The 27,327-nt window shown below is 42.9% G+C and overlaps 2 protein-coding genes across 3 annotated transcripts in view; both read left to right on the top strand.

The window, feature by feature from the left end:
- The window catches only part of CTDSPL (CTD small phosphatase like), a 112,839-nt gene that overhangs the window by 22,543 nt on the left and 62,969 nt on the right, over window positions 1–27,327 (top strand). The window lies entirely within an intron of this gene.
- Window positions 439–15,261, top strand: LOC103681310 (non-histone chromosomal protein HMG-14-like). The gene is made up of 2 exons (XM_040636572.1): window positions 439–511; window positions 14,733–15,261. The coding sequence occupies exons 1-2, from the start codon at window positions 439–441 to the stop codon at window positions 15,083–15,085; spliced, it is 426 nt and encodes a 141-aa protein (XP_040492506.1). The 3' UTR covers window positions 15,086–15,261.

Genomic DNA, 27,327 nt, shown 5'->3' with positions numbered 1-27,327 from the left:
GATCATGACCTGAGCCAAAATCAAGAGCCGGACATTTAACGGACTGAGCCACCTAGGAGCCCCAGCCACCAAATTTCTAACAGAAGTTATCTATGGGTGGTAGAATGATGGGTAATAGTTATTTTCTTTTTGCTCTTCTGTATTGTTTAAAATGTTTGCATGAACATGCTTCATATCTACAAAAATAGCAAAACTTTCTAAAGAGCTTGGCAGTCACAAGATGAGAGGGTGGTTGGGGAGGGGAGTGTCAAAGCATTTTTCTTGCCTGATGGAGAACAGCCAGGAAGGAAGGAGAGCTTGAAGCTGTAAGAAAGAAGGGACAGTCAGTTGAGTAAAGCCCTTAGAAAGACAGGAGAGCCTGGATTCAGACACAGAAGTTAACCTTAAAGGAGCAGGACAACATTTCTTCCCTGAAGGGAAGAAAAGACAACTGGAGATATGAAGACGCTCAGAGCCAAAGAGGAGGGAGATAAGAACATTCATGGCTGCCGATTTCTTAATGAAATCGGAGGTAAGACCATTTGCCAAGAGTGGAAAATGAGAGTGGAGCAGGGGTCTTGAGGCAGGTAGTTCTCTCCTAAAGTTGGCCTTATGAGAGGGATGTGGGATGTGTAGGCAGCTGAGGTGACTGGGGGCCTAGTGAGACTTTTGAAACCATACCACTGGTGGTATGGCTAGCACTTTTTCTGTAGCAGAATGCGCAGTCGGTGTCAGGTGTTACGGTGGTGCAGCAGGCGAAGCAGAGCTTCGGAGGATGACAGAATTCAGGATACTGATGAGGGCAATTTACATAATTGGCCTTGGAATCCAGAATGCTTGGGAGGAAAGAGAATTAGAGAGAGTGGTAAGAACTGAATATTGAGTTGGAATATGGATATCCAAGAAGCCAGAGGATGGGTATTCATGTTCAAAGTGGGGTTTCAGAGTTTGACATGTTCCAGGGGACACAGGTCTGGCTAGGTGGCCACAGAGTATCAGGAATGGTTGTAGAAGTTGGGAAGGTCAGGGTTGTGATGCCGGGAGTTTCAGTGGTCTTCCTTGTGGATGGGAGCATTTCCCCAGGGTGGTGATGGGAACTCTGGAGAAGAAGGTTCTGAGGCAGGTACTGAGAGATTGGTTTCAAGGGTAGAAAGAAGGATGACTCCTCAGAGAAGGCTTGATGAGGAAAGCTGGGAGAACCCTGTTCTGGAGCCATCGCAAGAGAAAAGGGAGTTTACTGACTTGCCCTCCTTAGGCCCAGGATGCTGGGATCCAGAAGGTCTGTCCTTGAGGCTGATGGGCAAAACCAGGTTTGCAGTGCAAGAGACTGGCAGGAGAATTGTCCAGAAAAGGAGAAGGAATATTCTGTAGAAGCCTCTTAGCAAAGGGACAAGGGGCAGGGACAAAGGGGTACGGATGAGTGGGCAAATAATACAAGAAAGGGGGTTCTAAAGAGAAATGTGCTGGTGAGAGGAAGGGCTGAGCTGCAAAGGGGTGGAGCTTTGTCTGCTGGGTTCCCAGAGGAAATGCTGAACTGTATGTTTCTTTTTCTTAGCACAGAGCAATATCTGCTCACTACAGAGAGAACAGAAACTACAGATAAGCAAAAAGCAAAAACAACTAAACAAAAAACCATAAGAACTACCCACGATCCCAGGGGCTTGGAGCTTTTCCCATTGACATATCCTTCCCCTCCTGTTCCTACTGCCATAGATCGAGGTCAAGGCCACATCATCTCTACAATAAGCCTGTCCTCTGGGTCATAAATCTCTCTCCCTAGCTGAGCCCCCAGGCCTGCCCCAGCTCCTCTCCCACCCTTCCCATCCTGCATAAGCCAACACAGTCCTTTTCCCCAAATGTCACTTTCCATTGTCACTTCTCTTGGTAGGTTCCATCATATCACATATCACATCCCCTCCCCAGACTTTCAAGGGCTTCTCTAACATGGAACCATCTTATTTCCCCATGCTTATTTCCAAACATTTCCCTTTTCTTAGTCATGTTTTATTTCCTTCCCAGCTCACTTTCCTACATCCTCACATCTGGGTCTCTGTCACCTCACTGTGATGCCCCTGTTAGGACAATCCCCCCCCATTCCCAAACCCCCCTCTCTGTGAAAGCCTAGTGCCCTACTTCAGCCCATCTTGACTAATGTTTGGCCCCCTAGGTACTCATCTGACCATCCCTTTTAGGACCCCGTCAGTTGCTTAGGTGTGATGAGTATACTTGGGTACACTTAGGTGGAAGCACAAGATTTAGAGCCGGGAGGAACTTAGTCCCCTAATCTTACTGATGAGGAGCCTAAGATTCAGAGAGGCCAAGGGACATCCCCATAGTCAACCAGCAAGCTGTTATGTTAATTAAGCTGAAACTAGAACGCTGATTCTCAGACCTAAATGCTACATGTTGAATTGAAATTTGCTTTTAAAATACAGACTTCCTGGGGTGCCTGGGTGGCTCAATCACTGGGCATCTGCCTTCGGCTCAGGGCGTGATCCCGGCGTTATGGGATCGAGCCCCACATCAGGCTCCTCCTCTGGGAGCCTGCTTCTTCCTCTCCCACTCCCCCTGCTTGTGTTCCCTCTCTCACTGGCTGTCTCTATCTCTGTCAAATAAATAAAAATCTTAAAAAAAAAAAAATACAGACTTCCTGTGATACCTGGATGTGAAGCCCCAGAGACCTAAAGCAATGATTATCAATTTTTAGAGTACATTAGAATTACCTGGGGAGGGCCACCTGGGTGGCTCAGTCAGTTAAACATCTGCCTTCAGCTTGGGTCATGATCTTGGGGTCCTGGGATTGAGCCCCACATTGGGCTCCCTGCTTGGCGAGCCTGCTTTTCCCTCTCCCTCTGCTTGCTGCTTCCCGTGCTGTGCTCTCTCTCTGTCAAATAAATAAATAAAATTTAAAAAAAAAAAAAGAATTACCTGGGAGATTTCTAAAATTCCAGACTTCTAAGCCCAATAGGGGGGAAACTGTCTGATTCAGTAGGAGGGGAGTAGAACCTGAGTTTCCTCATTAAACAAACAAAGCAAAGACAACTCTCCACACGACCCTGATCTGGATGATCCTCAGATCACCCTTTGAGAAATAGAATTTGTGTCTTTCTGTTTTGAGCTCCCTGATATTGCCCCTGTAGACACTCTTAAGCTTTTCTGAAGCTTCCTATGTTAGGAGCACATTTGGGTTAACCCACAACCAGATTCCCATCCAGAATGTACCAGCAACAGCTCTGGGCTGTAGCCTGCATACCTTCTCAGGCTCAAACTGGCCTGGGCCCCAGCCGCTGCCCGCCCTCGACGTGCTTGGCCATTTGGCCCCAGGAGACAAATTATTTTTCAAAGTACTTTTAGGCACACCTTGGCAAAATATTGAGTGTAGTGTAATTCTTACTAGAAACAGCCCACTTGCCGAGGGGTTTCTGAGCACCTTCTGAAGGGCGGATGCCCAGCCTCTGCGGCCCACCAGCTGTCTGTGCCAAAGGACACCCAAGTAAACCAAACCCAAACATGTGCCCCGAGCTCTCCGAGTCCCAGTCCGTGCAGCCCTGGGCCAGTATGCCAAGGCGAAAAGGCGGTCTGTGTAGTAATTAGGGCAAGGCTCCGGGCACGCTGCCTCCCAGTGTTTATATCTCAGTTCCACCATTTCCAGCAGCATGACCTTTGACGTCCTTTTGCCTCTGTTTTCACATCTAGAAAGTGAGAATAAAAATGATAAAAAACAATTATGTTATAAAAATAAAAATAATTCTTACCTCACAGGATGGTTATGAGGATAACAAATCAGTGTATGTAAAGCCCTGGAAGCAGTGTTTGGCCCATAGTAAGTGTTCAGTAAGGGACTGTGGTTACTATATCATTGTTTCATGGAAACTCTGATGAAATCACAAGATGCTAAAGGCGTGACTGAATGGCTCAACACAGTTATCAGTCAAAGAGTTATCAATTCCCTCCATCAGAGAAATGACTAATAAGGTGGGAATAGCTCTTCAAAATGCTGCCTGGACCTCTGAAGACAATGAAAATATGCCAGGTATTTCCTAGCAATAAGGTCAAGCCTTGCATAATTTAAGAAATACACAGCAGTTCAGCATTTTGGTTCTTGAGAAGTGGCAGTTACATAATAGGCTGTAACCACGCAGTTGAGCAGAGCCAAAGGTGGGGGAGAAGGTGCTTTGAAAAGATGTGTTAGTGCTGGACGGAAGGGTGTGATAGATGACAGACGTAGCAGCAGTTAAGGCTTCGTAAAGTTTGGGTCCGGGAGATCCATGCATGCCCATTATGGCACATGTTGGCTTGACAACAGGAAAAACATCTCTCGACATTTACTATCAGGCTAACACCAATGGGAGGTATGAAATTTTTTCTCATATGAGCCATATTGCCAGTGTTTTCTCACTCCTTGGTAATGTTTTTAAGCTAAAAGTAAGATTGCCTCAGTCTCTAAAGAGATACAAAGCTGAATTAATCTCTGAAATTAGATGTTTTTCAAACTTTTCTGTTAAAAAACTCAACTGAGAGGGTTGTCAAGGCATCACCTTGCTGTAGTCATAGAGCTAAGTTAACCTTTCTTGGTGCCTCTGACACAGTGGTGCCGTACTTCAGATTCTCAGCACAGAAGGGCCCGAGAAGGGTGCTAAAACCAAGTCCTGGCGGCTTATTTCTTTTGGAGGGTAGATGTTAGTCCATGAGCACCTACCAAGCGATCTCATGTGCTACCAAAATACTTCTTGGACTGCCCTGTTTGAGTTGTGCGATATTCTTTAAAAGAGGACTGACCAATTTAAGCAGATTGCTGGGTGTTTGTCACAACCTAAGTTTCAAGCTTCTAGACGCTAGGAAACCAGTTTGTTTCAGGAACAATCTTTAGGCCAAACGTTATTTTCATCTCCTGGGAGGAGCCAGGATAGTTCATTTATTGCCCATACGTTTTGGAGATGATGCTCAAACCAGGGGCCTTTAGATGCACAGATAGGGAGAGTGCCAGAGGGAGCTGCAGAGGGCCAGGCCAGGCTGAAACCCTTGATTCTGCCTCTGCACTTGGTGGGCCTCTGTTTGCCTTAGCAAGAAGCTGCTGTGGATTGAGTCCCCAGAATGGCTGAGGCCCAGGAAAATTTTGTTGGATTGAAATACACAGTCTTACCTCAGGGTCTTTGAAGATAAATAATTTTTTAATATTTATAAATGAGAGCAAAATATGAGATTTTTATTGTGGCCTGTCCAAGCAGTGCAGGGGAGCAGAATGCTAGTAGCGTGATGGCTGGGTGGCAGGCAGCAGCCAGGAGGCCTTAGCTAGTTATCACTTGTATTTATTCATGCGGTACCTCCCCTGCAAGACATGGACCACACTGTGCTGTAGAGGAAGGACGCTGACTGTACAGTCTCACCGAGCACATGTGTGTGTAAGGCATTATTTTGAATACCAATCCGTTTGAAATTTTTCATAATAAAGTTTTAAAAGAGTGAATTAGCATTTTAAAGGTGAATTACCATATTTGAGAACAAGAGGAGATATTGGAAGATAAAAATGTAACTAACTAACAGGCACCTGGGTGGCTCAGTCGGTTGAGCATCTGCCTTTGGCTCAGGTCAGATCTCAGCGTCCTGTGATCAAGCTCCATATTGGGCTCCCTGCTCAGCGGGGAGTCTGCTTCTCCCTCTCCCACATCGCCTGCTTGTGCTCTCTCTCTTTCTCTCTCTCTCTCTCACTCCCTATTGCTCTTTCTCGCTTTCGCTCTCCCTCAAATAAATAAATAAATAAAATCTTTTTTAAAAATGTAACTAAAACACTTGTTAAGTATGACAGAAAGACTGAAAAACAAAATCAGGGAGTTTCCAAAAGGTAAAATGGAAAGATGAAGAGAGAAAATAAGGGAAGAATAATATTTAAACATTTTTAATGGCACATCCAGGAGTTTCAGTGTCTGACTAATAGGAATTCCAAGGAAAAAGAACACAGAAATAGAAGGAAATTATCCAAGAAGAAATACAAGAGAAATTTCGGAAATGAAGATCAAGTCAAGGTGCTCTAGATTAAAACATGCGAGGAATGAGGGATACTTGACTGGCTCAGTCAGTGGAGCATGCAACTTTTGATCTCAGGGTTGTGAGTTCAAGCCCCACATTAGGTATAGAGATGCCTTAAAAAAATAAAATCTTAAGAAGAAAAGTACAACAAATGAAAAAAAAATTACCCATACCCACATCTACTGTCATCAACATTCAAAACTCCATTATAAAAGCTTTTGGAGGGGGAAAACTTGTCACAAACAGAAGAATGAAAATCAGAATGCTATCAGAGTTTTTAACAACAGTACTGGAAGCTAGAAGACAATGGAACAAAGTCAACAAAAATTCTGGGGGAAATTTTCCATCCAGAATTTTATACTCAGCTGAACTTTCAGTCAAATGCAAAGATAGAACAAAGACATTTTTCAGTCTGCAAGGACTCAAAACTTTGCTTCCTGTGGATACTTTTCTAGGAAACAACCAGACTAAATACTTCAGCAAAATGAGGAAATAAATAAAAAAGGCGAAAGAAACAGAATCCAGAAGGCAGGGAACCAACACAGGAAAACAGTGCAGAGAAGCCCAATGTGTATAAAACAGGCTCAGCTGTTTTGGAATTCACAGATTATCTGACATTTGGCCATTTGGAAAATAATATTTATTGATAATTCAGGCAGGGTGTTTAGAAGAATTTGAATAAAAGTGCGTAGAAGATTAAACAAATGAAATATTAAAAGGGAAATGTTAACGCCAAGGAAAAAATGGTACACAGAAAAAAAAATCAAAGTAAACTTTTCAGTGAGAAGTTCTTTCTTGTAATAATGAAAAGGAAGGGAAAATGTGGTAGATTGTATAAAAGAGCTGAAATCTAGATTATCATAACAAAATTAATAGATGAATAAATAGAGAAACCAAGAAATGGCAATATTAACATATTATTTGGTTTTTTAAAAAACTAAAAGCATTGAAAGTGTTTGCCTAGTGTTTTTTTAATTCAGTATTTTTTTCAGAAATTTGATTTAAACCATGTAATTTTGTCTGCTCTGATAAAAATGAAAATTATTTTAAAAAATAATAAAATGTCCAGAGTTTGGCCATTGCTGGGAAATTCAAGCCTGCATCGTTCAACAAGCTTTTGCCAGCACAGGCATCACCCGTGTGGTGGGTGACGGCACACAAAGTCTTGACTGGATCTAGGCTCTCTGTCTCCAGGTATCTTGTCACAGGATATCCTTCCTGTCCCCTGGCAGGTGACTAGGTTGTCTCCTGCCCCAGTCATACCAAGTTTCAGGTGAGGTTATAAGACAGAGCAGGGCTGTGTGCCTCTTAACAGGAAGGGAGGGAGGGAGGGGCAGAGGAAGGAAGGAGAAAATCCCCTTCATAGATGAATTTAGAAAACAATTTGCCACTTTGCTATTGAGACAGCTTCAAGGAAATTCTATCCAAAAATGCGTCCATCTGCCTCTGGCAACAGATGACGATTCCACTTTTTCACCACATGAAGCCTGTTGGTGTGACTCAGTATGTCTCAAGGGCAGCCCCAGGGAGTAGAGTTAACCAGTGGGCACACCAGGCTGTCCTGTTTTCACCACTGCCCAGGTTGGAGTTGGGGTGTGGCACTAAGGGTTCCAGGCTGGCCCAACCTGGGATGACCAACCCAATCAACCTAGAAAACATAGACTGGACCAGATTTCCCTCCCAAGGGTAACCTTCTCTCTAGTATCACCACTGCTCACTGCAGGTGCCTTATCATAAACCTGGGACCTATCCCAGACCAGACTAATCCACATCTGGACTCACCAAGTGTCTTAGAATTGGACCACCCAGACCATGGCCATGTTTAAGCAGCCATTCAATTCTTTATACTCAACTCCTGATGACCAGCGCTGGCTGAAAGAAGTGACTGCACAGGAAAGAGCCTCTCTACTCCTACACACAGGTGTGTGCAGGGCACCAGGCCAGCCACAAGCTAGGACACAGCTGTTTGTGTACATGGGTCTGCGTTAGAGCCCAGATTGTCCTCTATTGCAGGCTTGGAGTGCCATTTTATGGTGGAAATGACTGTACTAAGCTCCTAGTTGGGGAGGACCCTTGCACTTTCAGTTAGCCACGGTTTAACCTGTTTATGGAAGTATTTTCCTTTGAAAAGAACATGTTTTATTTTTTAGATAGTGAGCCATTTTTAAAAATCTTATTGGTTTATCACAAAAGTAATGCATGCTTATAACAGATCGAAATAATACAGAAGTATGTTAGAAAAGGATTTCTCCCATCCTAATCCCATCCATAGGGAAAAGGATGGTATATACGTATGTATATACAATTTTATATAATATATACAAATATATACATATATGTATGCAGCATACATATACACACATGTATCTTTGCAAACAACCATGACTCAACATATATGGTTATTGTTTAACAAAAATAAGATCTAACCTATGCGGTGCACCTTATCTATATATTATAGACATCTTTTCATATTATATAGATTTACCTCATTCTCAGAAATATTTATAAGGATGCACCTTCATTTATCTAAGCCCCCTATTGATGAACATTGGATTCTTCCAGGCTTTTGATATTAATATCCTTGATGCAATAACATCCTTAACTCTGAAATCAGACAGCCTTAGTTCAGATTCCAGATAGTCCATACTTTGTGACCTGTAGCAAGTTATTTAAATTCTGTGCCTTGGTTTCCTGATATGTAATATGGGAATAAAATTGTCCTCAAAGTGTCCCTATGAAAAAAGAGCTAAATTAAGATGATATATAATGCATTTAGCATATTATAATAATGATAGCTAACATTTATTGAGTGCTTGCTATCAGCCAGGCACTATGTGGGTAAACAAATACTACAGTTTCATGCATTAGCCTTAGAACACGTTTTTTTGTATCTGCAAAAGAAAGTCCTACATTATTATTATTGAAATGACATTAGCTATTCCTCTGCATCTACTCCTCCAGGTAAATTTTTAAATCAACTTTCCACCTACCTCCCATCAATGTGACAAGTTTTTTTTTTTTTTAATCTAGTTGGAATTTTGAAGGGTGTTTGTACTCCTGAAGGTTGCCAGAGTAGAAAGACCCTTGGACTTGAGTTAAAGAGAACTGGATCATTTCATGGTGTCCCTCCAAAGCCGTGTGACCATGGGCGGTTCATGTAAATGCTCTGAGCACCTGCAGCTTCCCTACCTAGTAACTGGGAGGGATGATCTTTATGGGAGAGGGAGGGGATATTGTAAGAAAGCACTGGAACAGTACCTGACAATAAATATTTTTTAAATGTGCTTGCTTCCAGATACATGCTTTACTTTGTCTCCTGGTCCTTTGTCATCAGCACTATTTTCAGTGGCAACTCTAAGATGATCTTCAGTGAAAAGAGTTTGTGTAAGAGCAAGAACTGCAGTGAGCGAACAGGATGAAGTTTAAGGCCCCCGCTTCCTGTGCAAGGCGAGCTGAACATTTATGACCAGTGAAGATTAGCCAAAAGGGAGGAAAGGGAATTGGGACAAACATAGACTGTTCTGTTATGCCGGCATGTGCCACCAACCGTGGTGTGGACTTCCTGCTGCAGGACACAGCTGACCTTTGGAGAGTCACTGTATGGGTGAAGCTGTCCTTTAGCAGGACAGCACACAGCTGTTGTTTAGACTGTCAGAGGCTAGTTAATAACTGTGTTTGGCAGTCAGCTTGGGATGTTAACAGTTTGGAAAACAGTCTGCTTCTAGGTTTAAGGAAGGCGAGTATGAAGGGAATCTTTGTGTTGCTAACAGGTTGTTTGGTAATCCTTCTTTGAACAAAAATTTACACTTAGCAGCAGCTTTAAAAAGTATTAAGAGAACTCATAAAAGTTAGAGCAGATGTGCAGGAGAAGGTCACACTTCCAGAGCTCTCTTGGAAACTATTTCTGAAGTAACAAGTCCAATAAACATGTTAATTCAGATTGAGATTTCTAATGCATATATTGACTCAGTCTCAACCTTTTGCAGTTATTCTCCAACTTGAGTGTGTCCTTGCAGGCTACCTTGGCCTGTTTTCTTTTCTTGTGCCTCATACCTTGCCCACCCTTCATTTTGAACTCCTAGCAGGTGAGCTTTTAACCGTTCTGCATTCTGTCTCTAGGTCTGAATAATGTTAAGAGGCATACATTGAACTATTCCTCACTTTCCCAGTGGCATACTTGTGGGAAAGGAGGGAGGAGAAGAGACTGTTGAGACCAGGAAATCTTGGTGGAATGTAAATGATTCCCAGACTTAGATCAGATTACGTAGAAATAACTTCTTACCCACTGTTTACCATTAAAGGAAAAACTGAGGACAGGTTGTTTTTTTTTTTTTTTTTTTAAGATTTTATTTATTTATTTGACCTAGAGAGACAGCCAGCGAGAGAGGGAACACAAGCAGGGGGAGTGGGAGAGGAAGAAGCAGGCTCCCAGCAGAGGAGCCCGATGTGGGACTCGATCCCGGAACGCCGGGATCACGCCCTGAGCCGAAGGCAGACGCTTAACGACTGCGCTACCCAGGCGCCCCCTGAGGACAGGTTGTTTTGATCACCGCCCCCGCCGCCAGTTCACATGATTTTTTAAAATTACTGTTCATTTAAAAATATGTGTTTTAAAAATTGGTGTGCAAACTGCTGCATAGCTAACCAACTTTTAGTGTAAAACAGAAAGCTTTGACTAAAAGATATGACAAATATACTGTATATTTACTTCACCTTCATTCATAAAGGATATTTTCACTGGATATGGAATTCTGGGTTAAGGATTTTTTTTTTCCAGATGCTGTTTTATCATCTTCTGGCTTCTTCTGATGAGAAGTCAGTGGCCACTGGAATCATTTTTATCTTTACGTAATTTATCCTTTTTCTCTGGCTGCTTTCAGAATTTTCCTATCTTTATCTTTGGTTTTATTTATCCTGCTTAGAGTTCATTGAGCTTCTTAAATCTGTAAATTTAGGTTTATACCAAGTACGGAGACTGTTCAGCCATTATTTCTTCAAATATTTTTCTGCCCCATTCTCTCTCTTCTCCTTCTGAGACTATGGTTATACCTATGATAGACTTATTTATTTATTGTCTTAATTCCAGTATAGTTAACGTGTAGCATCATATTAGTGCCAGGTGTACAATATAGTGATTCAGCAATTCTGTGCATCACCTGGTGCTCATCACAAGTGCCCTCCTTAATCCCCATCACCTATTTCACCCATCCCCCCTCCCCTCACCTCCCTTCTGGTAACCAGCAGTTCTCTATAGTTAAGAGTCTGTTTTTTGGGGGCGCCTGGGTGGCTCAGTCGTTGGGTGTCTGCCTTCGGCTCAGGGCGTGATCCCGGCGTTCTGGGATCGAGCCCCACATCAGGCTCCTCCGCTGGGAGCCTGCTCCTTCCTCTCCCACTCCCCCTGCTTGTGTTCCCTCTCTCGCTGGCTATCTCTCTCTCTGTCAAATAAATAAATAAAATCTTTAAAAAAAAAAAAAGAGTCTGTTTCTTGGTTTATCTCTCTCTCTCTGATTTTCTTTTGCTCATTTGTTTTGTTTCTTAAATTCCACATATGAGTGAAATCATATGGTTATTTGTCTTTTTCTGACTTATTTCAGTTAACATTATATTCTCTTGCTCCATCCATATCATTGCAAAGGGCAAGATTTCATTCTTTTTTATGGATGAATAATATTCCATTGTATATATATGCCACCTCTTCTTTATTCATTTATCTATTGATGCACATTTGATTCTTCTCAAATTTGGCTATTGTAAATAATGCTGCTATAAACATCGGGGTGCATTATTCCTCTGAATTAGTGTTTTTTTGGGTAGACACCCAGTAGTATGATTACTGGGTTGTAGGGTAATTCTGCAATTCTATTTTTAACCTCTTGAGGCACCTCCTTACTGTTTCCTGCAGTGGCTGCCCCAATTTGCATTCCCACCAACAGTGCAAGAGGGTTCCTTTTTCTTCACATCTTTGCCAACACTTGTTGTTTTTTTGTGTTTTTTTTTTAAGAATTTATTTATTTATGTGACAGAGAGACAGCCAGCGAAAGAGGGAACACAAGCAGGGGGAGTGGGAGAGGAAGAAGCAGGCTCCCAGCGGAGGAGCCCAATGTGGGACTCGATCCCAGAACGCGGGGATCACGCCCTGAGCCAAAGGCAGATGCTTAATGACTGCACTACCCAGGTGCCCCTGTGTTTTTTATTTTAGCCATTGTGACAGGTATGAGGTGATATCTCATCGTAGTTTTGATTTGCATTTCTCTGATGATGAGTGATGTTAGGAACATCTTTTCATGTGTCTGTTGGCCGCTATGATAGACCTTTAGATATTGTCCTACAGGTCTGATGTTCTGAGGTGGTTTTTTTTTTTCAATCTTTTATTTCTCCCTGTTCTTCAGATTGGGTAATTTCTATTGATCTATCTTCAAGATCACTGATGCTTTCCAATATCATTTCCATTCTATTAAGTTCATCCACTGATTTTTTTAAAAATTTTGTATATTTTTTAATTATAGAACTTCCAGTTGGTTCTCTTTTGTAGTCTCTATTTCTCTGCCAAGGTTTTGTGTATATTTCATGTATTCTTTTATGCCATTGAGTGTAATTATAATAGCTGCTTTAAAATCCTTATCTGCTAATTGCAACATGTGGGTTATCTTGGGATTGCTATTGATTGTCTCTTTTCTTGAGGGTGGCCTGCATTTTCCTATTTCTGTGTATTTTAATAATTTCAGATTGTATTTTGAACACTGTACTACTACATTATGGAGACTCTGGATTTTATTATATTCTTCTGAAGACGTTTATTGTGGGGGGGGTAGCTATTATTTATTTTGCTTTTTGCCTTACCTAGCAATTACCTCGGTTGAACTAAAACCACAAGCCCTGGCTGTTGGGCTAAGCATCTCAATTGTTGGCTCATTATTTTATCCTTAGCTAGGTTGCTTAGAGTCTGCCCCGTGCATGCATGCCTTCGGAGATTCAGGCAGAGTTTTTACACAGAATTTGAGGCTTTCTCTTTCTGGCTCTATTCTTTCTGGGATTCCCTCTTCACTTTTCCAGTGGCTGTGGTGGTTCCAAAATCTGTCTCTGAAAGACTGCATGCTTTCTGTTGGAGTTTTAGCCACTCAGCCTGGCACTGACCACAGCCTGCCACCAGGCTAAAAGCCGTAAAATTGGGAAACACATCTCTGTCTTTTCCTTTGTCCCACATCTCAGCCCTCCTGCAGAATCTCCCTATTTTTTGTCTTTCTACAGTGCCTTCAGGCAATTGTTTTTATATCTTGTCTGGAGTGTATAGCTTTTCCCAGGAGAATTGGTCCACTAGGAGCTACCTTGGCCAGACCAGAGGTGGAACTAAAAGCACACTTTTTAAAGAACATTTAAAGTGCAAATTGCTCCTTCCTGTAATTAGTTCAGATTAGCAAATTTGAAAAATATATCTATAAGTAGATAAAGACATGGAGCTTGAAAACTTCTAGAGGAAACAGTTATCTTTAGGGTCTCAGTAAACTGTTAACAACCAAATAAGCAGCATAGTTCATTGTATACTTCAGCGTATTAATGAGATACCAGAAGCTTCTTTGTTAAATCTCTTAGCCAAAGTTTCTATTTCATACTAGCCAACTGAAAGTTACCGGGCTGCAACTTATATACCAATTCACAGAATTAAAGGGAGAAACAAAAAATACCTCAGAGTTGGAGATTTTCCCACTGTCAGCAACTGATAGGTCAATCACACACACACACACACACACACACACACACACAAATCGGCAAGAGGCATAGATGAAGACATAGCCAGATTGATGTTTGTAGAATACTACATTTAAGAACAACAGGATATACATTCTCTTCAATTGCACATGACATGTTTACCACATTGGTAAAAATGCTGGACCATGAAACAAGTCTCAGTAAAGTTTAAAAATTTGGAATATGTAGAGAATGTAATATATCCTCTGACTACATTGGAATTAAATTAGAAATCAATAACAGAAATATATCTTGGGAAACCCCAAATATTTGGAAATTCAGGAACACACTTTAAATATCTGCGTTTCAAAGAAGAAATCAAAAGGGTATTCAAAAATAGTTTTAACCATTTAGTTAATGGTAATGAAAATATGACATCAAAATTTATAGGATGCAGCTAAAGCACTACTTAGAGGAAATTTTAGAGCTTTAAATGTTTGTTTTATAAAGAGGTATTTTTTTTAAGATTTTATTTATTTATTTAAGAGAGAGAGAGAGGAGGGGCAGAGGAAGAAGGACAAAGAGAATCCCAAGCAGACTCTGTGCTGAGCACCAAGCCTGGCCGGGGGCTCGATCTCATGACCCTGAGATCATGACCTGAACCAAAATCAAGAGTTGGAGGCTTAATCAACTGAGCCACCCAGATGCCCCCAAAAGAAAAGTCTTAAGTGTGCTGTACAATAGAACTTTCTGTGGCAATGGAAATGTTCTATATCTGTGTTGTCAAGTCTGATAGCCACTAACTAATCCTATGTGGCTTTAATTTTTTATTAATTTAATTTAAATTAATTTAAATTTAGATACCCACATATGGTCATGGGCTACCTTATCAAATAAGACAGGTCTAAAACTCAGTGTCTGAAGGTTTCCTCTTAAGAAAAATATCCAAAATAAGTAGTAAGAAGGACATGAAATAGATAAGAGCAGTAGGGAGGAGCTGCAGCAGCCAGGCAGCCCAGCTTCCTGAAGGCTCTGCACAGGCCTCAGCCCCGCAGGTGCAGGCACTGGGTACTCGCCCACCCCCCTCACGATATCCAAGAGGAAGGTCAGCTCCTGCGAGGGGGCAGCGAAAGAGGAGCCCAAGAGAAGGTTTTTGTGGTTGTCAGCTAAACCTGCTCTTGCAAAAGTGGAAACGAAGCCAAAAAAGGCAGCAGGAGAGGGTGAATCTTCAGACAAAAAAGTGCAAACAAAGGGGAAAAGGGGAGCAAAGGGAAGACAGGCTGAAGTGGCTAACCAAGAAATGAAAGAAGACTTACCTGCAGAAAACAGAGAAACTAAAAATGAGGAGAGTCCAGCCTCTCATGAAGCAGGGAGAAAGAAGCCATCTGATTAATATCATATACCATGTCTTGTCAGTGGTCCCTGTCTTCCTTCTTGTACAATCCCGAGAAATATTTTTATCAACTATTTCATAAATGGAAGTTTTTTAGTAGCTCTAGAGACATTTTTAAGAAAGAGGGAATCCCACCTCATCCCATTTTTTAAGTGTAAATTTTTTTTATAGGAGGTGAAATCATTTGTTGTTGTTTTTTTGTTTTGTTTTGTTTTGGTACAACCAGAGAATAGTGAAATATTGAATATGGGAGGCTTTGATAGTCTTGTGTGTCAGCTCAACATTCCATAGATGGGGTAGTTTTTATATCCTGTAATACCAAGCATACTAAATGGCAGTTTGGAGTCAGTCGGGCACTTAATACGTCTTGAACATTTTAAATTACTTCTATTTCCATGTCGCTTTTGGTAGACTTGTTTCCTAAAGAAAACCACTCCTTGATCTTGGCTCTCCCTGTCAGAATTTTCTGCACTCTGTAACATCTTGGTCTGGTAGTCCAGTTTTCCTAGTAACTTGTTAATGTGCTGTGCGAGATTGAAAATTTGAGTATGTAGTGTATATGATATTAAATTGTGAATTAATGGGATTTAACAGTATAGTAGTGTATCAACATTTGAAGATATTTGCACTTGACATACTGTTAAGGAAAATTTGCCTTCAAATTTTAAGCTGGAAGGTCACTGGAATAAATAAGTTTTAGAAAAGAATCACAACTACATGATTTTTTAGATTTTCAGTATGTACATTAAGAATTGTGTACAAACTGAAATGTCTGTACTGATCCTTAGATGTGTGTACTAATCCTTAGAACAATCAATAAAAACACAATTATGAAAGAAAAAAATAATAAATTGGAAAATAGACAACAAGTAGAGAAAAACTGTAAATCCAAATTCTTTGTCATTTAAAAGATCAGTAAAATTGATTAGATAGAGAGAGAGCACTTATTACCAAGAACCAGAGTAAAAGAGGTGTTATCAATCCTACCGACATTACAAAATTAATAAGAATATTAGGAACAACTTTATGCCACAAAAATTCCACAACTTAGATGAACTCTACAAATTCTTTGAAAAACGGACACCTGGGGGCACCTGGGTGGCTCAGTGGGTTAAGCGTCTCCTTTTGGCTCAGGTCCTGGTCCCAGGGTTCTGGGATCAAGCCCAACATCAGGCTCCCTGGTCAGCAGGGAGTCTGTTTCTCCCTCTTCCTCTGCCCCTCCCCCTGCTTGTGCTCTCTCTATCTCTCCCTCTCCCAAATAAATAAATAAATCTATTTAAAAAAAATAAATAAACTGACACCTGATGAGACAGAAAATCTGAATAGCCCTATGTCTATAAAAAAAATTCTAATTCAGTGTCAAAAACCTTCCCACAAACAATTTGGAGCTCTCAGTGTTGGTAGGAATGTAAAATGATATAACCACTTTGGAAAGCTCTAGCATTTTTTATTTATTTATTTATTTATTTATTTATTTATTTATTTAAAAGTAGGCTCCATCCATGCCCATTGTAGAGCCCAACATTGGGCTTGAACGCATGACCCTGAGATCAAGACCTGAGTTGAAATCAAGAGTCAGACACTTAACTGCCACCCAGGCACCCCTCTAGCATTTCTTATAAAACTAAATATGTCCTTATTTGACTCAGCAATTCTACTCACAGTTATTTACACAAGAGAAATTGAAATCTATGTTGACAAACACTTATAAAGCCTATGTGTCCCCATCAGTAGGAAAATGGATACAGAAACAGTGGTATACAATGGACTGCTACTTAGCAATATCAAGGAGAAAATTACTAATACATGCAACATGTATGAAACTAAAAAACTGAGTGAAAGAAGCTTTCCACAAAAAGTGTTTAGTATTTAGTATTTGGTTCCATTTGTATGAAATTCTAGAATAGTTGAAACTAATCTATGGTGTGGGGAAAAATCAAAACAGTGGTTCCTTATGGCAGAGTGGGATTTTTTTAACTCAGGTATATATATTTATATAAACTCAGTGTGTATACGTTTAAGATTTGGGCACTTCATTGAATATAAATTTTACCTCAAGAGAAAAAAAATGAATATCGAACTGTAGTTAATGATATACATGCTGAATTATTTAGAGGAAGTAGAATGATATCTGTAGTTTACTTTGAAATACATCAAAAAGATTAAATGGATTAATGAATGAATACAAGAATGAATATGTGTATAGATATGTGATAAAGTAAGTACAGTCAAGTAAATGTTAATGGTAGAATCTAGGTGGCCTTAAACATACTTTGTTGTGTATGTGAAATTTTTCATAACAAAATGTTGGGGAGAAAGAGTGAGGAAGAAGTTTGCTTCTGATACCATGCATACAGAATTACTGCAGTGCAGTGAATTGAACCTTTATTGGATCTGCCTTTATAGACAAGAAAAACATATTATGATCACATTTGTTCTGATTTTTTTCAAGCACTGCAGATAAGCAAAGGACCATGGAATAATTAACTAATTAATATGAATCAAGCATTTTCCCTGTTCTCTGGAAACTTGGAATCTGATGAAGGATATAAAACAAACCAACCAATAATAGAGTGCAGAATATGATACATTCTCTAGTAGAGATAGGGACAAGTTGGTGTGGTTGTTCAGGAGAACGAGAGCATATTTATGTCGGAGGAACCATGGAGTCTGCATAGAGGAGGGGATATACTGAATACCAATGGACAGAGGGCCTCAAAAGAGGAGGTGGTATCCCAGGTGCAGAAAGGAGCCTGTGCAGGTGTTTGGAGAGTGTGGAATAAAGGTAGAAAGGTGAGACCAAGGCCTTGAAAACCAGGTTTGGATTTTATTCAGTAGATAGGTGGGAGACATTGTGTCTTTGCACAAGGCCAGGAGACGGATGCTTTAACGTAGACGTTAATTAGTGGTACGTAGAAATGCGGGAAGTCCAAATGGGAGCCCCGACCCACTCCTCACTGTAAGGCTTTATTCCAGTCATGTGCTCCCTTGGAGGGGTGCCCAGGCCCCGGCTTCAATTTGAAGGAATTAGATTAGAGGATCTCAAGGCCCTTCCAGTTCCAACATTCTGTGATCTTATGGCCGCCTGAAGAAGTCGTTGCTCAAACAGAGTAAATATTTCCTCTTGCAATATTATTGTACTCTATTAGCCAACTCTTTCTTCATCAAGTCTGGATTGTACTGTTAGATATATTACAAATCCCATATTCAAGTGTCAAAGCTCTGAGCTGTTGCTGGGTGATAATGCTGCTTTTTACAGTCTTAACATTTCAAGCTGTTGAACTTTCACATTCTGAAAAAATCACTGATGGTGATGTTAAGCCAGATGGGGGTTATAGGGGAAAACTTACAACACATTGTGGAAATCTGGGAGTTCTACATCTGTCACAGATGAGTCTGAATAATCTGAATTTGAAATGAGACTCTTCACAGAATGCTGATAGCATTCTGGTAATTCCTGGGTGCAAGGAAATGGAATCTTAAAACTGTGTGGAACAACACAGTTTCTTTGTATGAAAAGAGTATCTTTTACCACGTGAGTTTTTATTAATGGTTTTGTTATTATATCTGATATGTTCTGATCTTTGGTCCCAAAGATCAAAGTCCCAAACGATCTATCGAACCATTGGGTGTACGATGAAAAATTAACTTTCCATCCTAAGCATCCAGGTCCAGGGTGGACGCCTGCTGTGTCAAGTGTGAAGGAAAGATAGTGGAGATATTGTTACTTCCAGACCACTGGGTCCAAGTGTTTGATGTGGGGAAAGAAATGATAGGCTGAAAAAGTTGTATGGTGTGGGAACACAAACTCCTTGGGAGGAAGAACAGAAAGAAAGGTAGCCCGGAGCACTTCCATAGTAAATTTGCCGTGGCTGTGGTGGTTTGCTGGCTGGCTTAGCCCCAGTTCGAAAGACTCAGGCTTGATGCTTACGGAGTGCTAGTTATACAGAGAGCTGAGCTGCAGAGAAAACATATCTCTTAGCATCCATTCACTTTTCATCTTATTAGGGAGAGAAACCATATCCCAACCTCATCAGAACACCAGGACGCCATCTCCGGGTGTCTCAGATATCTGTGCTCTGTGAACTTGGCAGAGATGGTCTTTCACAGGGAGGGTCTTCTCTCAGGGATCCCCAGTGAGAGGGATCTCAGATCAGAGCCGCTTCAAAGGAGTAAGGGATGTGCCTATAGACCCAGGCCCCAATTAAGGGGGGGTGGTCTTTTTCTTTTGCTGGGAAATGAGGAGTGCCACATCAGAGGCTCTTCCATTTTAAAAGTATTTCACTGAAATGTCTGCTTTCTGGCTGTTAGCAAACAGCGTGTTTTGAAGCCAGATATCCTGTCCAAGTAGTAATAACTTCTGTCACTAATACACTTTCCCCTTTCTTCAGTTTGTTTATAAGGATTTTTCTTGTGGTTATAAAAGAAACTGTAGAAATCATAGAAAACATCAGAAGTGTAAAGATGAAGAAGTCATCCATAATACCACAACTTACAGGTGTTAATCATTGTTAGCTTTTTAATTTTTCTTCTTGCCTTTTGGATTTCTCTTATATATGTGTATGTGTAATGTCATAAGGGGATCATGGAAAATATAACACATGGATAGCTTAATATGTCAGCTATTTTCACATGAGAGTTTTTCCCAAATTATAAAAACCCTTAGAGAATATCATATTAAATTACTACAGAATATTCATTTTCTTCTGTGGACATAGCATCACTTTTTAAAATAGTCCCTCACTGTTAGACATTTAGATTGTTTCCAATGTTCTCTTGTAAAAGCAGCAATATCCTTGGTTTCAGGAGACATACTTCTGTGTCTGGAGAAGGAAGAGAAATGATTCAGGTTTGCTAGGGTGCCTGTTGCCCCTGACTGAGCCCTTTCAGGGCTTTTGTCTGGCTTTCTGCGAATGCTGGGTCCAGACTGAAGGAACAGAGAGGGAGTCTTCCCTCTAATGATGGCAGGGCCCACTCTATATCTGTGCTGCCCTTCCCAGGGGACAAGCAGGCTCTGGGAATGGGAGACCATCTCAGTGCACAACCTCCCCTTTCCCAGTAGCCCTGGTAAGCCCAAGGACCTAACCCTTCCTCACTCTCTTTTCCTCAGAAAGAAGGACACCTTTTTCTGGGTTCCCACTCGCTGTGGTCATAGATACTAAAACAGGAGCTTCAAGTGGCTTGGAGCATACTTGGCCTCATGATAATAGTAGTAACAGTAGCTAATATTTATTGGGTATCTGCTCTGATGTGTCAAGTGCTTTACATACGGCATCTAATTTGCAGACCCCTTGTCCTGAGAGCGAGAGGTAGTGCTGCCCGCTACCTTGTGGATAACAAGCAAGGTAGGCTCTGGATTTATACAGGCAGTGCTTGGAGTCCAGCCCCGCCATTTACCAGCAGCTCTGTGAGTAGGCAGGTATATCAGTCAGGAATGCATTCAGCTGTAAAACTCAAAAAAACCCAGCGGAGAGTGGCTTAAATAAGTAAGTAGTTATTTCTCAGACACAATGAGAATTCTGGAAGGAGCCAGTGCAGGGCTCACACAGTGTCATTAGGGACTCAATCTCTTACCTTCCTACCTATACTCTCCCTGGCATGTGGCTTTCCTCCTATGGTGGCAGATGCCTGCTGTATCTGAGGCAGGAAGAAGCAGTAGAGTAGAAATCAGGGCCAATCCCTACATCAGGAAAGCAAGAAGCTCTTTCCTAAATGCTCAGCTTATGTCTGATTGGCCAGAAGTCCATGTGGCCACTTAGGTGTAAGGGGTTCTGTGGGAGAAGTTTCAGCTGCACGCACTGTCGTCCCTAAAGGGATCAGGGTTCTGTTGGAAAGGGAGGCAAGGGAATGTTTGATGGGTGAGCAGCCATCAGTGGCTGTATCAGCAAGTCATTTAATATCTTGGAAGCTCAGTTGTTCCTCTGGTAATAATTCCTTCCTATTGTAATCAATCTTTTTCAGCCTCTAAGAGGTGTGCCCAGTTTGTTAGGGTATGTTAGGAGCTCCTTGGGCACACCCTCAGGGACAAGGGGAAACTCAGGCCTGGGTCCCAGCCACAGCCCCCCCACCCCCATTCACCCAGGGTCTCTGTACTTCCCAGCAGGCCTGTTAACACTTCATCATTCAGGATGTATCAGGAACTCTAAGTACCCACTGTCAGGCCATCACTTTAGCACTAGGCATCCAGGACTCCTTACCCTGGGGATTCTTCCAGGCATGCAAAACTGGGCTCTTTGCTACTTCTTTCTCTTGTTTCTACTGCTCTCTCTACTGTGTCACCCCAGCTGCTGTCTGCTGCTACTGCTGTGTCTCACAGACCCCCAAAGAGATTATGTCTTGGGTCAAACAGTCACCACTCATGAGGAGTATCACAGTCAGGCAGAGTCTTATACCAGGCCACCCTGGTGGTCCCCAGTCACCCTTTAGCCACGGGACACACTGTGTCTTCTTTCCTCAACAGACACCTGTGGCTGTGGCAGGTGCTAATGGATCCCAGGTCCTCTTCGATATTCCGAGTCTCAGGCACATAGCTCTGCACAACTGTAGGGACGGGGTTACCATGCACCTTGGGAGTTGCGTTCCAGGAAACTCCGTTCCCCTGAAGTCGAGCAACAAGGAGGTACAGGCCCCATGTGGGCCTCTCTGGGCTCTGAGGGTGAAATGCCAGAGCCAGGCAAGGATGCCTGGCTTGTTTAAGACTTTGAGACAGGGGAGGAGGGCGATGATTCCTGTTACCTGGCCATTGGAGAGCCACGTACCTGCCTGGGCCACTGGGGTACTAACACCAGGGCGGAGTGGAGAGTGTGGGTTCTCTGAAGAGAGGGAGGAGAGGTCTTGGGAAAAGGCTGCTGGTCAGATTGCTGGCATTCCTGAGGACGACCTTGTTTGAAAGGGAGGCTGCTATTAGCTGCACCCTCCATCGCAAGCCGCCCAGAGGTGAGAGGCAGTTATCAGGACAAATGAGGGAATGTGTGTGCACATACTTTGAAATGGTGACTCACTCCAGAGGCCTCCTTGTTGCTGTTATTACAGCTGCTGCTGCTGCCGCAAAACAGCTTTGAACCCTGAGGTGTGAGGCTGCCTGGAGGTAGGGGCAGGGAACCGGGGAGGGTTGCCTGGCAGCCCGGGACGTGAGAGCCTGTGGTCAGTGAGCGGGGAAGGAGCCTGCAGGATGGATGAATGAGGCTCTCTCTTCTCAGTAGCGGCTGTAGGGTATTTGTTTGATTTCTGGTGCAGATAGAGAGCAGATGTGGGTCCTGAGGGTCAAATGCCAAAGCCAGGCAAGGATGCCCTTGTTGGTGCGAGGCTGTCCAGGCAAACAGTCAGTGGAGGGTGTAGCTCACCTCCACCAGATCCTGTCTGTGCACCATGGAACGGCTTCATAGCAACCCAGGCACCAGCTCAGAGTCTCTTGGGACAGAAGCCCCGTTGTCCCTTTTCTGCTGTCTACCCTGCATCTGTCCTCTTCTGCTGAGAAGCTGTGACGGGTCAGGGCACCGCCACTGCTGGGCAGAGTTACTGCCAAGTTCATGCAGTCGTTTCCGGCTGGTGCCAGGTCCACCAGCCAGCTTCCCGCGGCCGCTGCCACTGGGTGACTGGTTCATAGAAGTGGCACATGTGTGAGCTGTAATAGTGTAAGCAGAAAGTAATTGGGTGGCACTCCCTCCGTCACCAGATCCCTACCACACGCTCGCTGGCTCCTGGACTTCTCCTTCAGCCTGTCCAGGGCAGGAGAGCCGTACAGTAAATCTCCTGAGCATGAACAATTCTGTGGAATAAAGTTGGCTCCGTGGGCTGGCTGCCTGTCAGACTGCCTGCAGAACGGCCCTTTACTAAAACTCTGAACTTGATTATGTGACATTTTCATTTTAATCAGAGAGAAAAGCCAGATTGCTTAGCAGAGCCAAGCTGGTTATGGCACTAATTCCCTTTGGGGGGAGTCCTCACTGGGCCCCTTTTTAGACACCCAGGAGAAGAAGGAGAGGCACACACTATCAAGCTTCAGAGGCCACTCCAGCAGGTGGAAAACCCAGGGTACTTATTCTCACCCACACTGAGAAAGAACTTCACAGTGTGAAGAGCTATGCCGAGGGAGAGCTGGCTCACCCTAGTGCTGACCCACTGGAACAGAGATGGGATTAGGGGGAGCGCATCAGGGGTGAGAGGTCCCCTTCCAGTCCCTCGCCAGAGCAGTGCTCCACCCCAGACCCTGAGACAAGGCACGAGGAAAAGCACAGCTCACCCTTGTCTGGGCATTCAGCCCTCAGCTCTCTGCTCAGCCCCCTTTTCATGGAGAAAACATGTCTGGCCTTCCCACATTCCAGGATACATCTCCCTGCTGCGTCATGCAGACCTGGTCCAAATCTCTGCCACTTCCTTCTCCACATTCTCTGTTCTGGGAAAGTGGTTTTTCTGCCCATCCTTGCATCTTGACTGCAATATCTCAACAGCCTTCTAACGAGGCTTCCTGCCTCTGGGTCTCATCACCGTCATCATCATCATCCTGTACATATTTCTAGCATAAATAATTGCCAAAGCATGATGCAGTCTAATTACTCCTCTGTTTGGAAGCTCTCGGTGCCTCCTCACTGCCTACAAGAGATAGAAGATGGGAGAACCTTCCTTTGGGATTTGGTCCCCACTTGCCACTCTGAGTCTTACTATATTTTGTTCTGCCCACAGCTCCAAACACAGACACCCAGGAAACATTGAGAGATGGAATGAATGAATATAAAAATTAGGAAGCCAAACAAGAGTTCTCTGGTGTTTTTAATTTTATATTGAGGTATCATGCTAATATATGTATGAGATTAATCATCGATAATCTTTTCATGGTTTTCTTGAGCTAAGTCTCTTATCCAAAGAATTGGGAAGCTTATTTTATAAATAGAGCAAGGTTTATAGAATGTCTGAGGAAATTGAGGGTCAAATAACATTTTGATCTTTTATTTTGAATTTGTAGCTCAGACAGTGCCTCTAAAAAGGATTTTGATAATTTGCTCTTTTTTTAGCCAGCCACTTCTCTAGTCAAATTTTAAAAGGCTTGGAAGAACATGTGATTTTTAAAATATCCTGGAGGACTTTTCCAGGCCTGGGCAGTTCATGGGTCAATGCACAGCTATTTCTGTATGTAAGTGGAGTGGGAGGGTGCTCTGTCAGTTCACTGAAGGTTGGGGGCCTGTTTGTCTGTACGGGAGGTTGGACGGAGGGACTTCCTTCTTCCCCTCTTGTGCCACAGCCAAGCTTCACTACAGAACTACAGACATGTGCTCACCCATTTGTGTTTTCATGCCTGTGCCTGCTGCAAGGTATTTTCTTCCAAGCTGGTCCCTTTAAACTGTGGGGACCCTGACTCCTGTGTCAAAGGTGTAGCACACAGGTGTGAACAAAGTAGTCATTTGGGGAGTAGTGCCAAGGTCGTGTAGACTGAACCACTTGGGGGTGAGGGGGTAGCTTTGGAATACACAATCCCTAAATGAGACATAAATAGTTTCCAGCTGATATGATTATTTTTCAAGGTTTGAGCCATGCTTATAGGAAAAGGAATCCTCGGGTCAAATGGAGAGTGGAGGAGTGTGGACTGGCACCCAGGGATTGAGTTCCCAGCCCAACTCTGCAATTCATCCACTGATTTTCTAGGCCAGGACTTTCCCTGGGAGTTACAGTACCTTTCACGTTAAGGGGTTGGGTCAGTTTGTTCTTATGCTGGGTGTTCTCTTCTTGCCGCTCCAGATCTTCCCTCCAGCCTTCTCCACCCTGCCCTGTGCTCTGGAATCTGACCAGTAGGGACTATATGAATGGGCTCCCTTGCTTCCTGGCCCCCTGTTGCATTCTTTACCCTGTAAGGAAAATCAATAGGATTGGGGGGTGGGGAGTGGAGGAGGAGTGGGACCAAAATATTGATTCTCTTGGCTCCTCCTTTTATCTGGGCTCCTGGCAGGCAGCCCTCTCACAGGGCACTCTGTCTCAAGGTTCCAGTAGCCTCTCCTCCCTCACCCCTTTGGTCCTAAAGCTGTAACTGTGGCACTGTAACTGGTCCCGGAACACTGCACTGTGGTTCCCCTAGTCCCTGCCCACCCCTTATAAATGGCCCCTTTATTAAACTCTCCTCAGATTACCCAATTTGAGAGTGCCATCTGTTTCCTGCCAGAACCCTGACGGATATGGTTCTTAAGATCTTTTCCAGCTCCGAAAAAAAAGATGCCTGCAAGCAGGGGAGGAGCTGGCCCTTTGGGGCTCCCATTTTTCACTCATGCCTCCCTTCATGGTTCACCGGGATCAGGAGAGGGAGGGACTGGTAGAAACATGATCTCTAGGGCACAGAGTCACTAGGATAAGAATCACCCGTGCTTTGGTAGGCATAGACTGTTAGAACCCTGATTTTTAAAGAGTACATGGGTGTGCTCTCCCACTGTGGTAGTGGGGACTTTCCCCACCTTTCCCCAAGGGTGGCTCACACCAACCAAGGCAGGACTGTCCCTCCTACCCCTTGCTGCATCTGTGACTTTGAGCAAGTGACTTCACCCTTTGAGCCTCAGCACCTTCCCTCCTAACCTGGAGTTGGTAATGCCTACCTTGGCCTGCACACGATTGTTAGGAGGTGCAAAGGAAGAAGTCTGTGGGAAACTGCTTTGATGAACAGCTAGTTCAGGACTAAAGAGGATTGTAGTCATAAACAGCTTTTATTGTGGTAGGGGTCACAGGCAGGGCACAGAGCCCAGTGGGACATTACCCCTGCTCCCGTCCTAGCTAGAAACCCGCCTCCATTCACTTTGTCCTGCTATGTGCACTTGCTGAGACATACGTGGCTCCCAGAGTGTCAATTTCAGGATCAAAGTGTGACCTCAGAGATACCAGATTACAGAATCAAGTCATCAAACAACAGCAGCCGCTTTCTGACATTTCTGGAATTCAGATCCTGGCCTTGAGAGTCTTAGGTGACCACTTATGGCCCTTCCAAAAGCAGCTGCTTCAAAATAGTTGAAGAGAGGATAAAGGAATTGAGTATATTTTATTTATACATTTTTAATTATCAAAGTTATCACAGGGAATTCTTGGCATATAAGAAAAATACATGCTTGTAGACTACATGTTTCAAGTGCAATTTTTTTCTTTAAAAAATTATAAAGGGGCTTAAAGAATTGTCATATTCGCTTGGTACTGTCGATACTATGTTAGGTCATAGGCATACAGCCCTCATGTTTAAACAAGTGGCAGAGCTGGGGAAGGAGGGAGGGGTTAGAGAGATGGCAGGCTGGGAGTCCATGGCATTCAGTGCCCTGGTGGGTACACACCTCATGTATTTATTACCCAGCAGCTCAGTACTATGCACAGAACAATGTGCGTGAATGGCAAGAGCATAGTACATAGGGGAAAAAGAAGAATGAGATGCATAAACTGGTATTTCTATAAGTTAAAAATAGGTGCACATTGCACATTTTGTAAGCACTGTTGTGGACATAAGGATACACCTCAGGCACATTAGGAAATCTCTCTGTGGGGTGAGGAGAATGGAAATGGGCTGTAGACATGAAAGGAAAAAAAATGCATATATACATAAATACAGGGCTTTTGCCTAGACAGCGTTAATCAGGAACTGTTGCATATGGTAAATGCAGCCCTCTGCTCCTGAGCTACAAGACAAACAAAAAGAAGTCCTCGGTTTTTCTTTTTCTTTTAGGTTTTAAAAGAAACCTAAAAAGGGTTTTACTCTTAGGTTTGAATGGTTTTCCCCCATAGCCCTCAATGTACCCCCTGAACCACAGCGGTTAGTGGAACAAAAGTAACCTTTGTAGGGTCAGAACACAAACACAGCACAAAAGCTGTGTAGAAACCACACGAAGGAAAGGATGCTGGGAGCCGCCCCCCAGCCTCACTTCTGGAAACTCACCACCTGGTAGTGCCCGCCAAGCGGGCCAGTGTCCATCGCAGCAAGCAAGACTATTCCAAATGTGGTTCTCTTTTGTTTAAAAAAAAAAAAAAGAAATGCCTAAGGGAAAAGTGGAAGATATGGCAAATGCCTGTCAACTTATCAGAAGAGCCTTCCTAAAATATTTGGAGCAAGGCATCCTCTTTCCTCTTTTTGATGTATTTACCTTTAGTTTCTTCTGGTTTTTTGTTTTTTTTTTTTGCAAAAGTGGTAGCCCATGTCCACGTAGTCCCATTTTACATAAATTACATTTTACATCCTTATCCCAGTTATCTTTCCTTAATATTGCATTTAACAGTGTTTTTCCATTTTG

Source organism: Ursus maritimus, unplaced genomic scaffold (assembly GCF_017311325.1).
Source record: "Ursus maritimus isolate PB19 unplaced genomic scaffold, ASM1731132v1 scaffold_20, whole genome shotgun sequence".
NCBI lineage: Eukaryota > Metazoa > Chordata > Mammalia > Carnivora > Ursidae > Ursus > Ursus maritimus.
The sequence above is the reverse complement of the archived record's forward strand: the minus strand, read 5'-3'. Positions and strand labels throughout refer to the sequence as shown.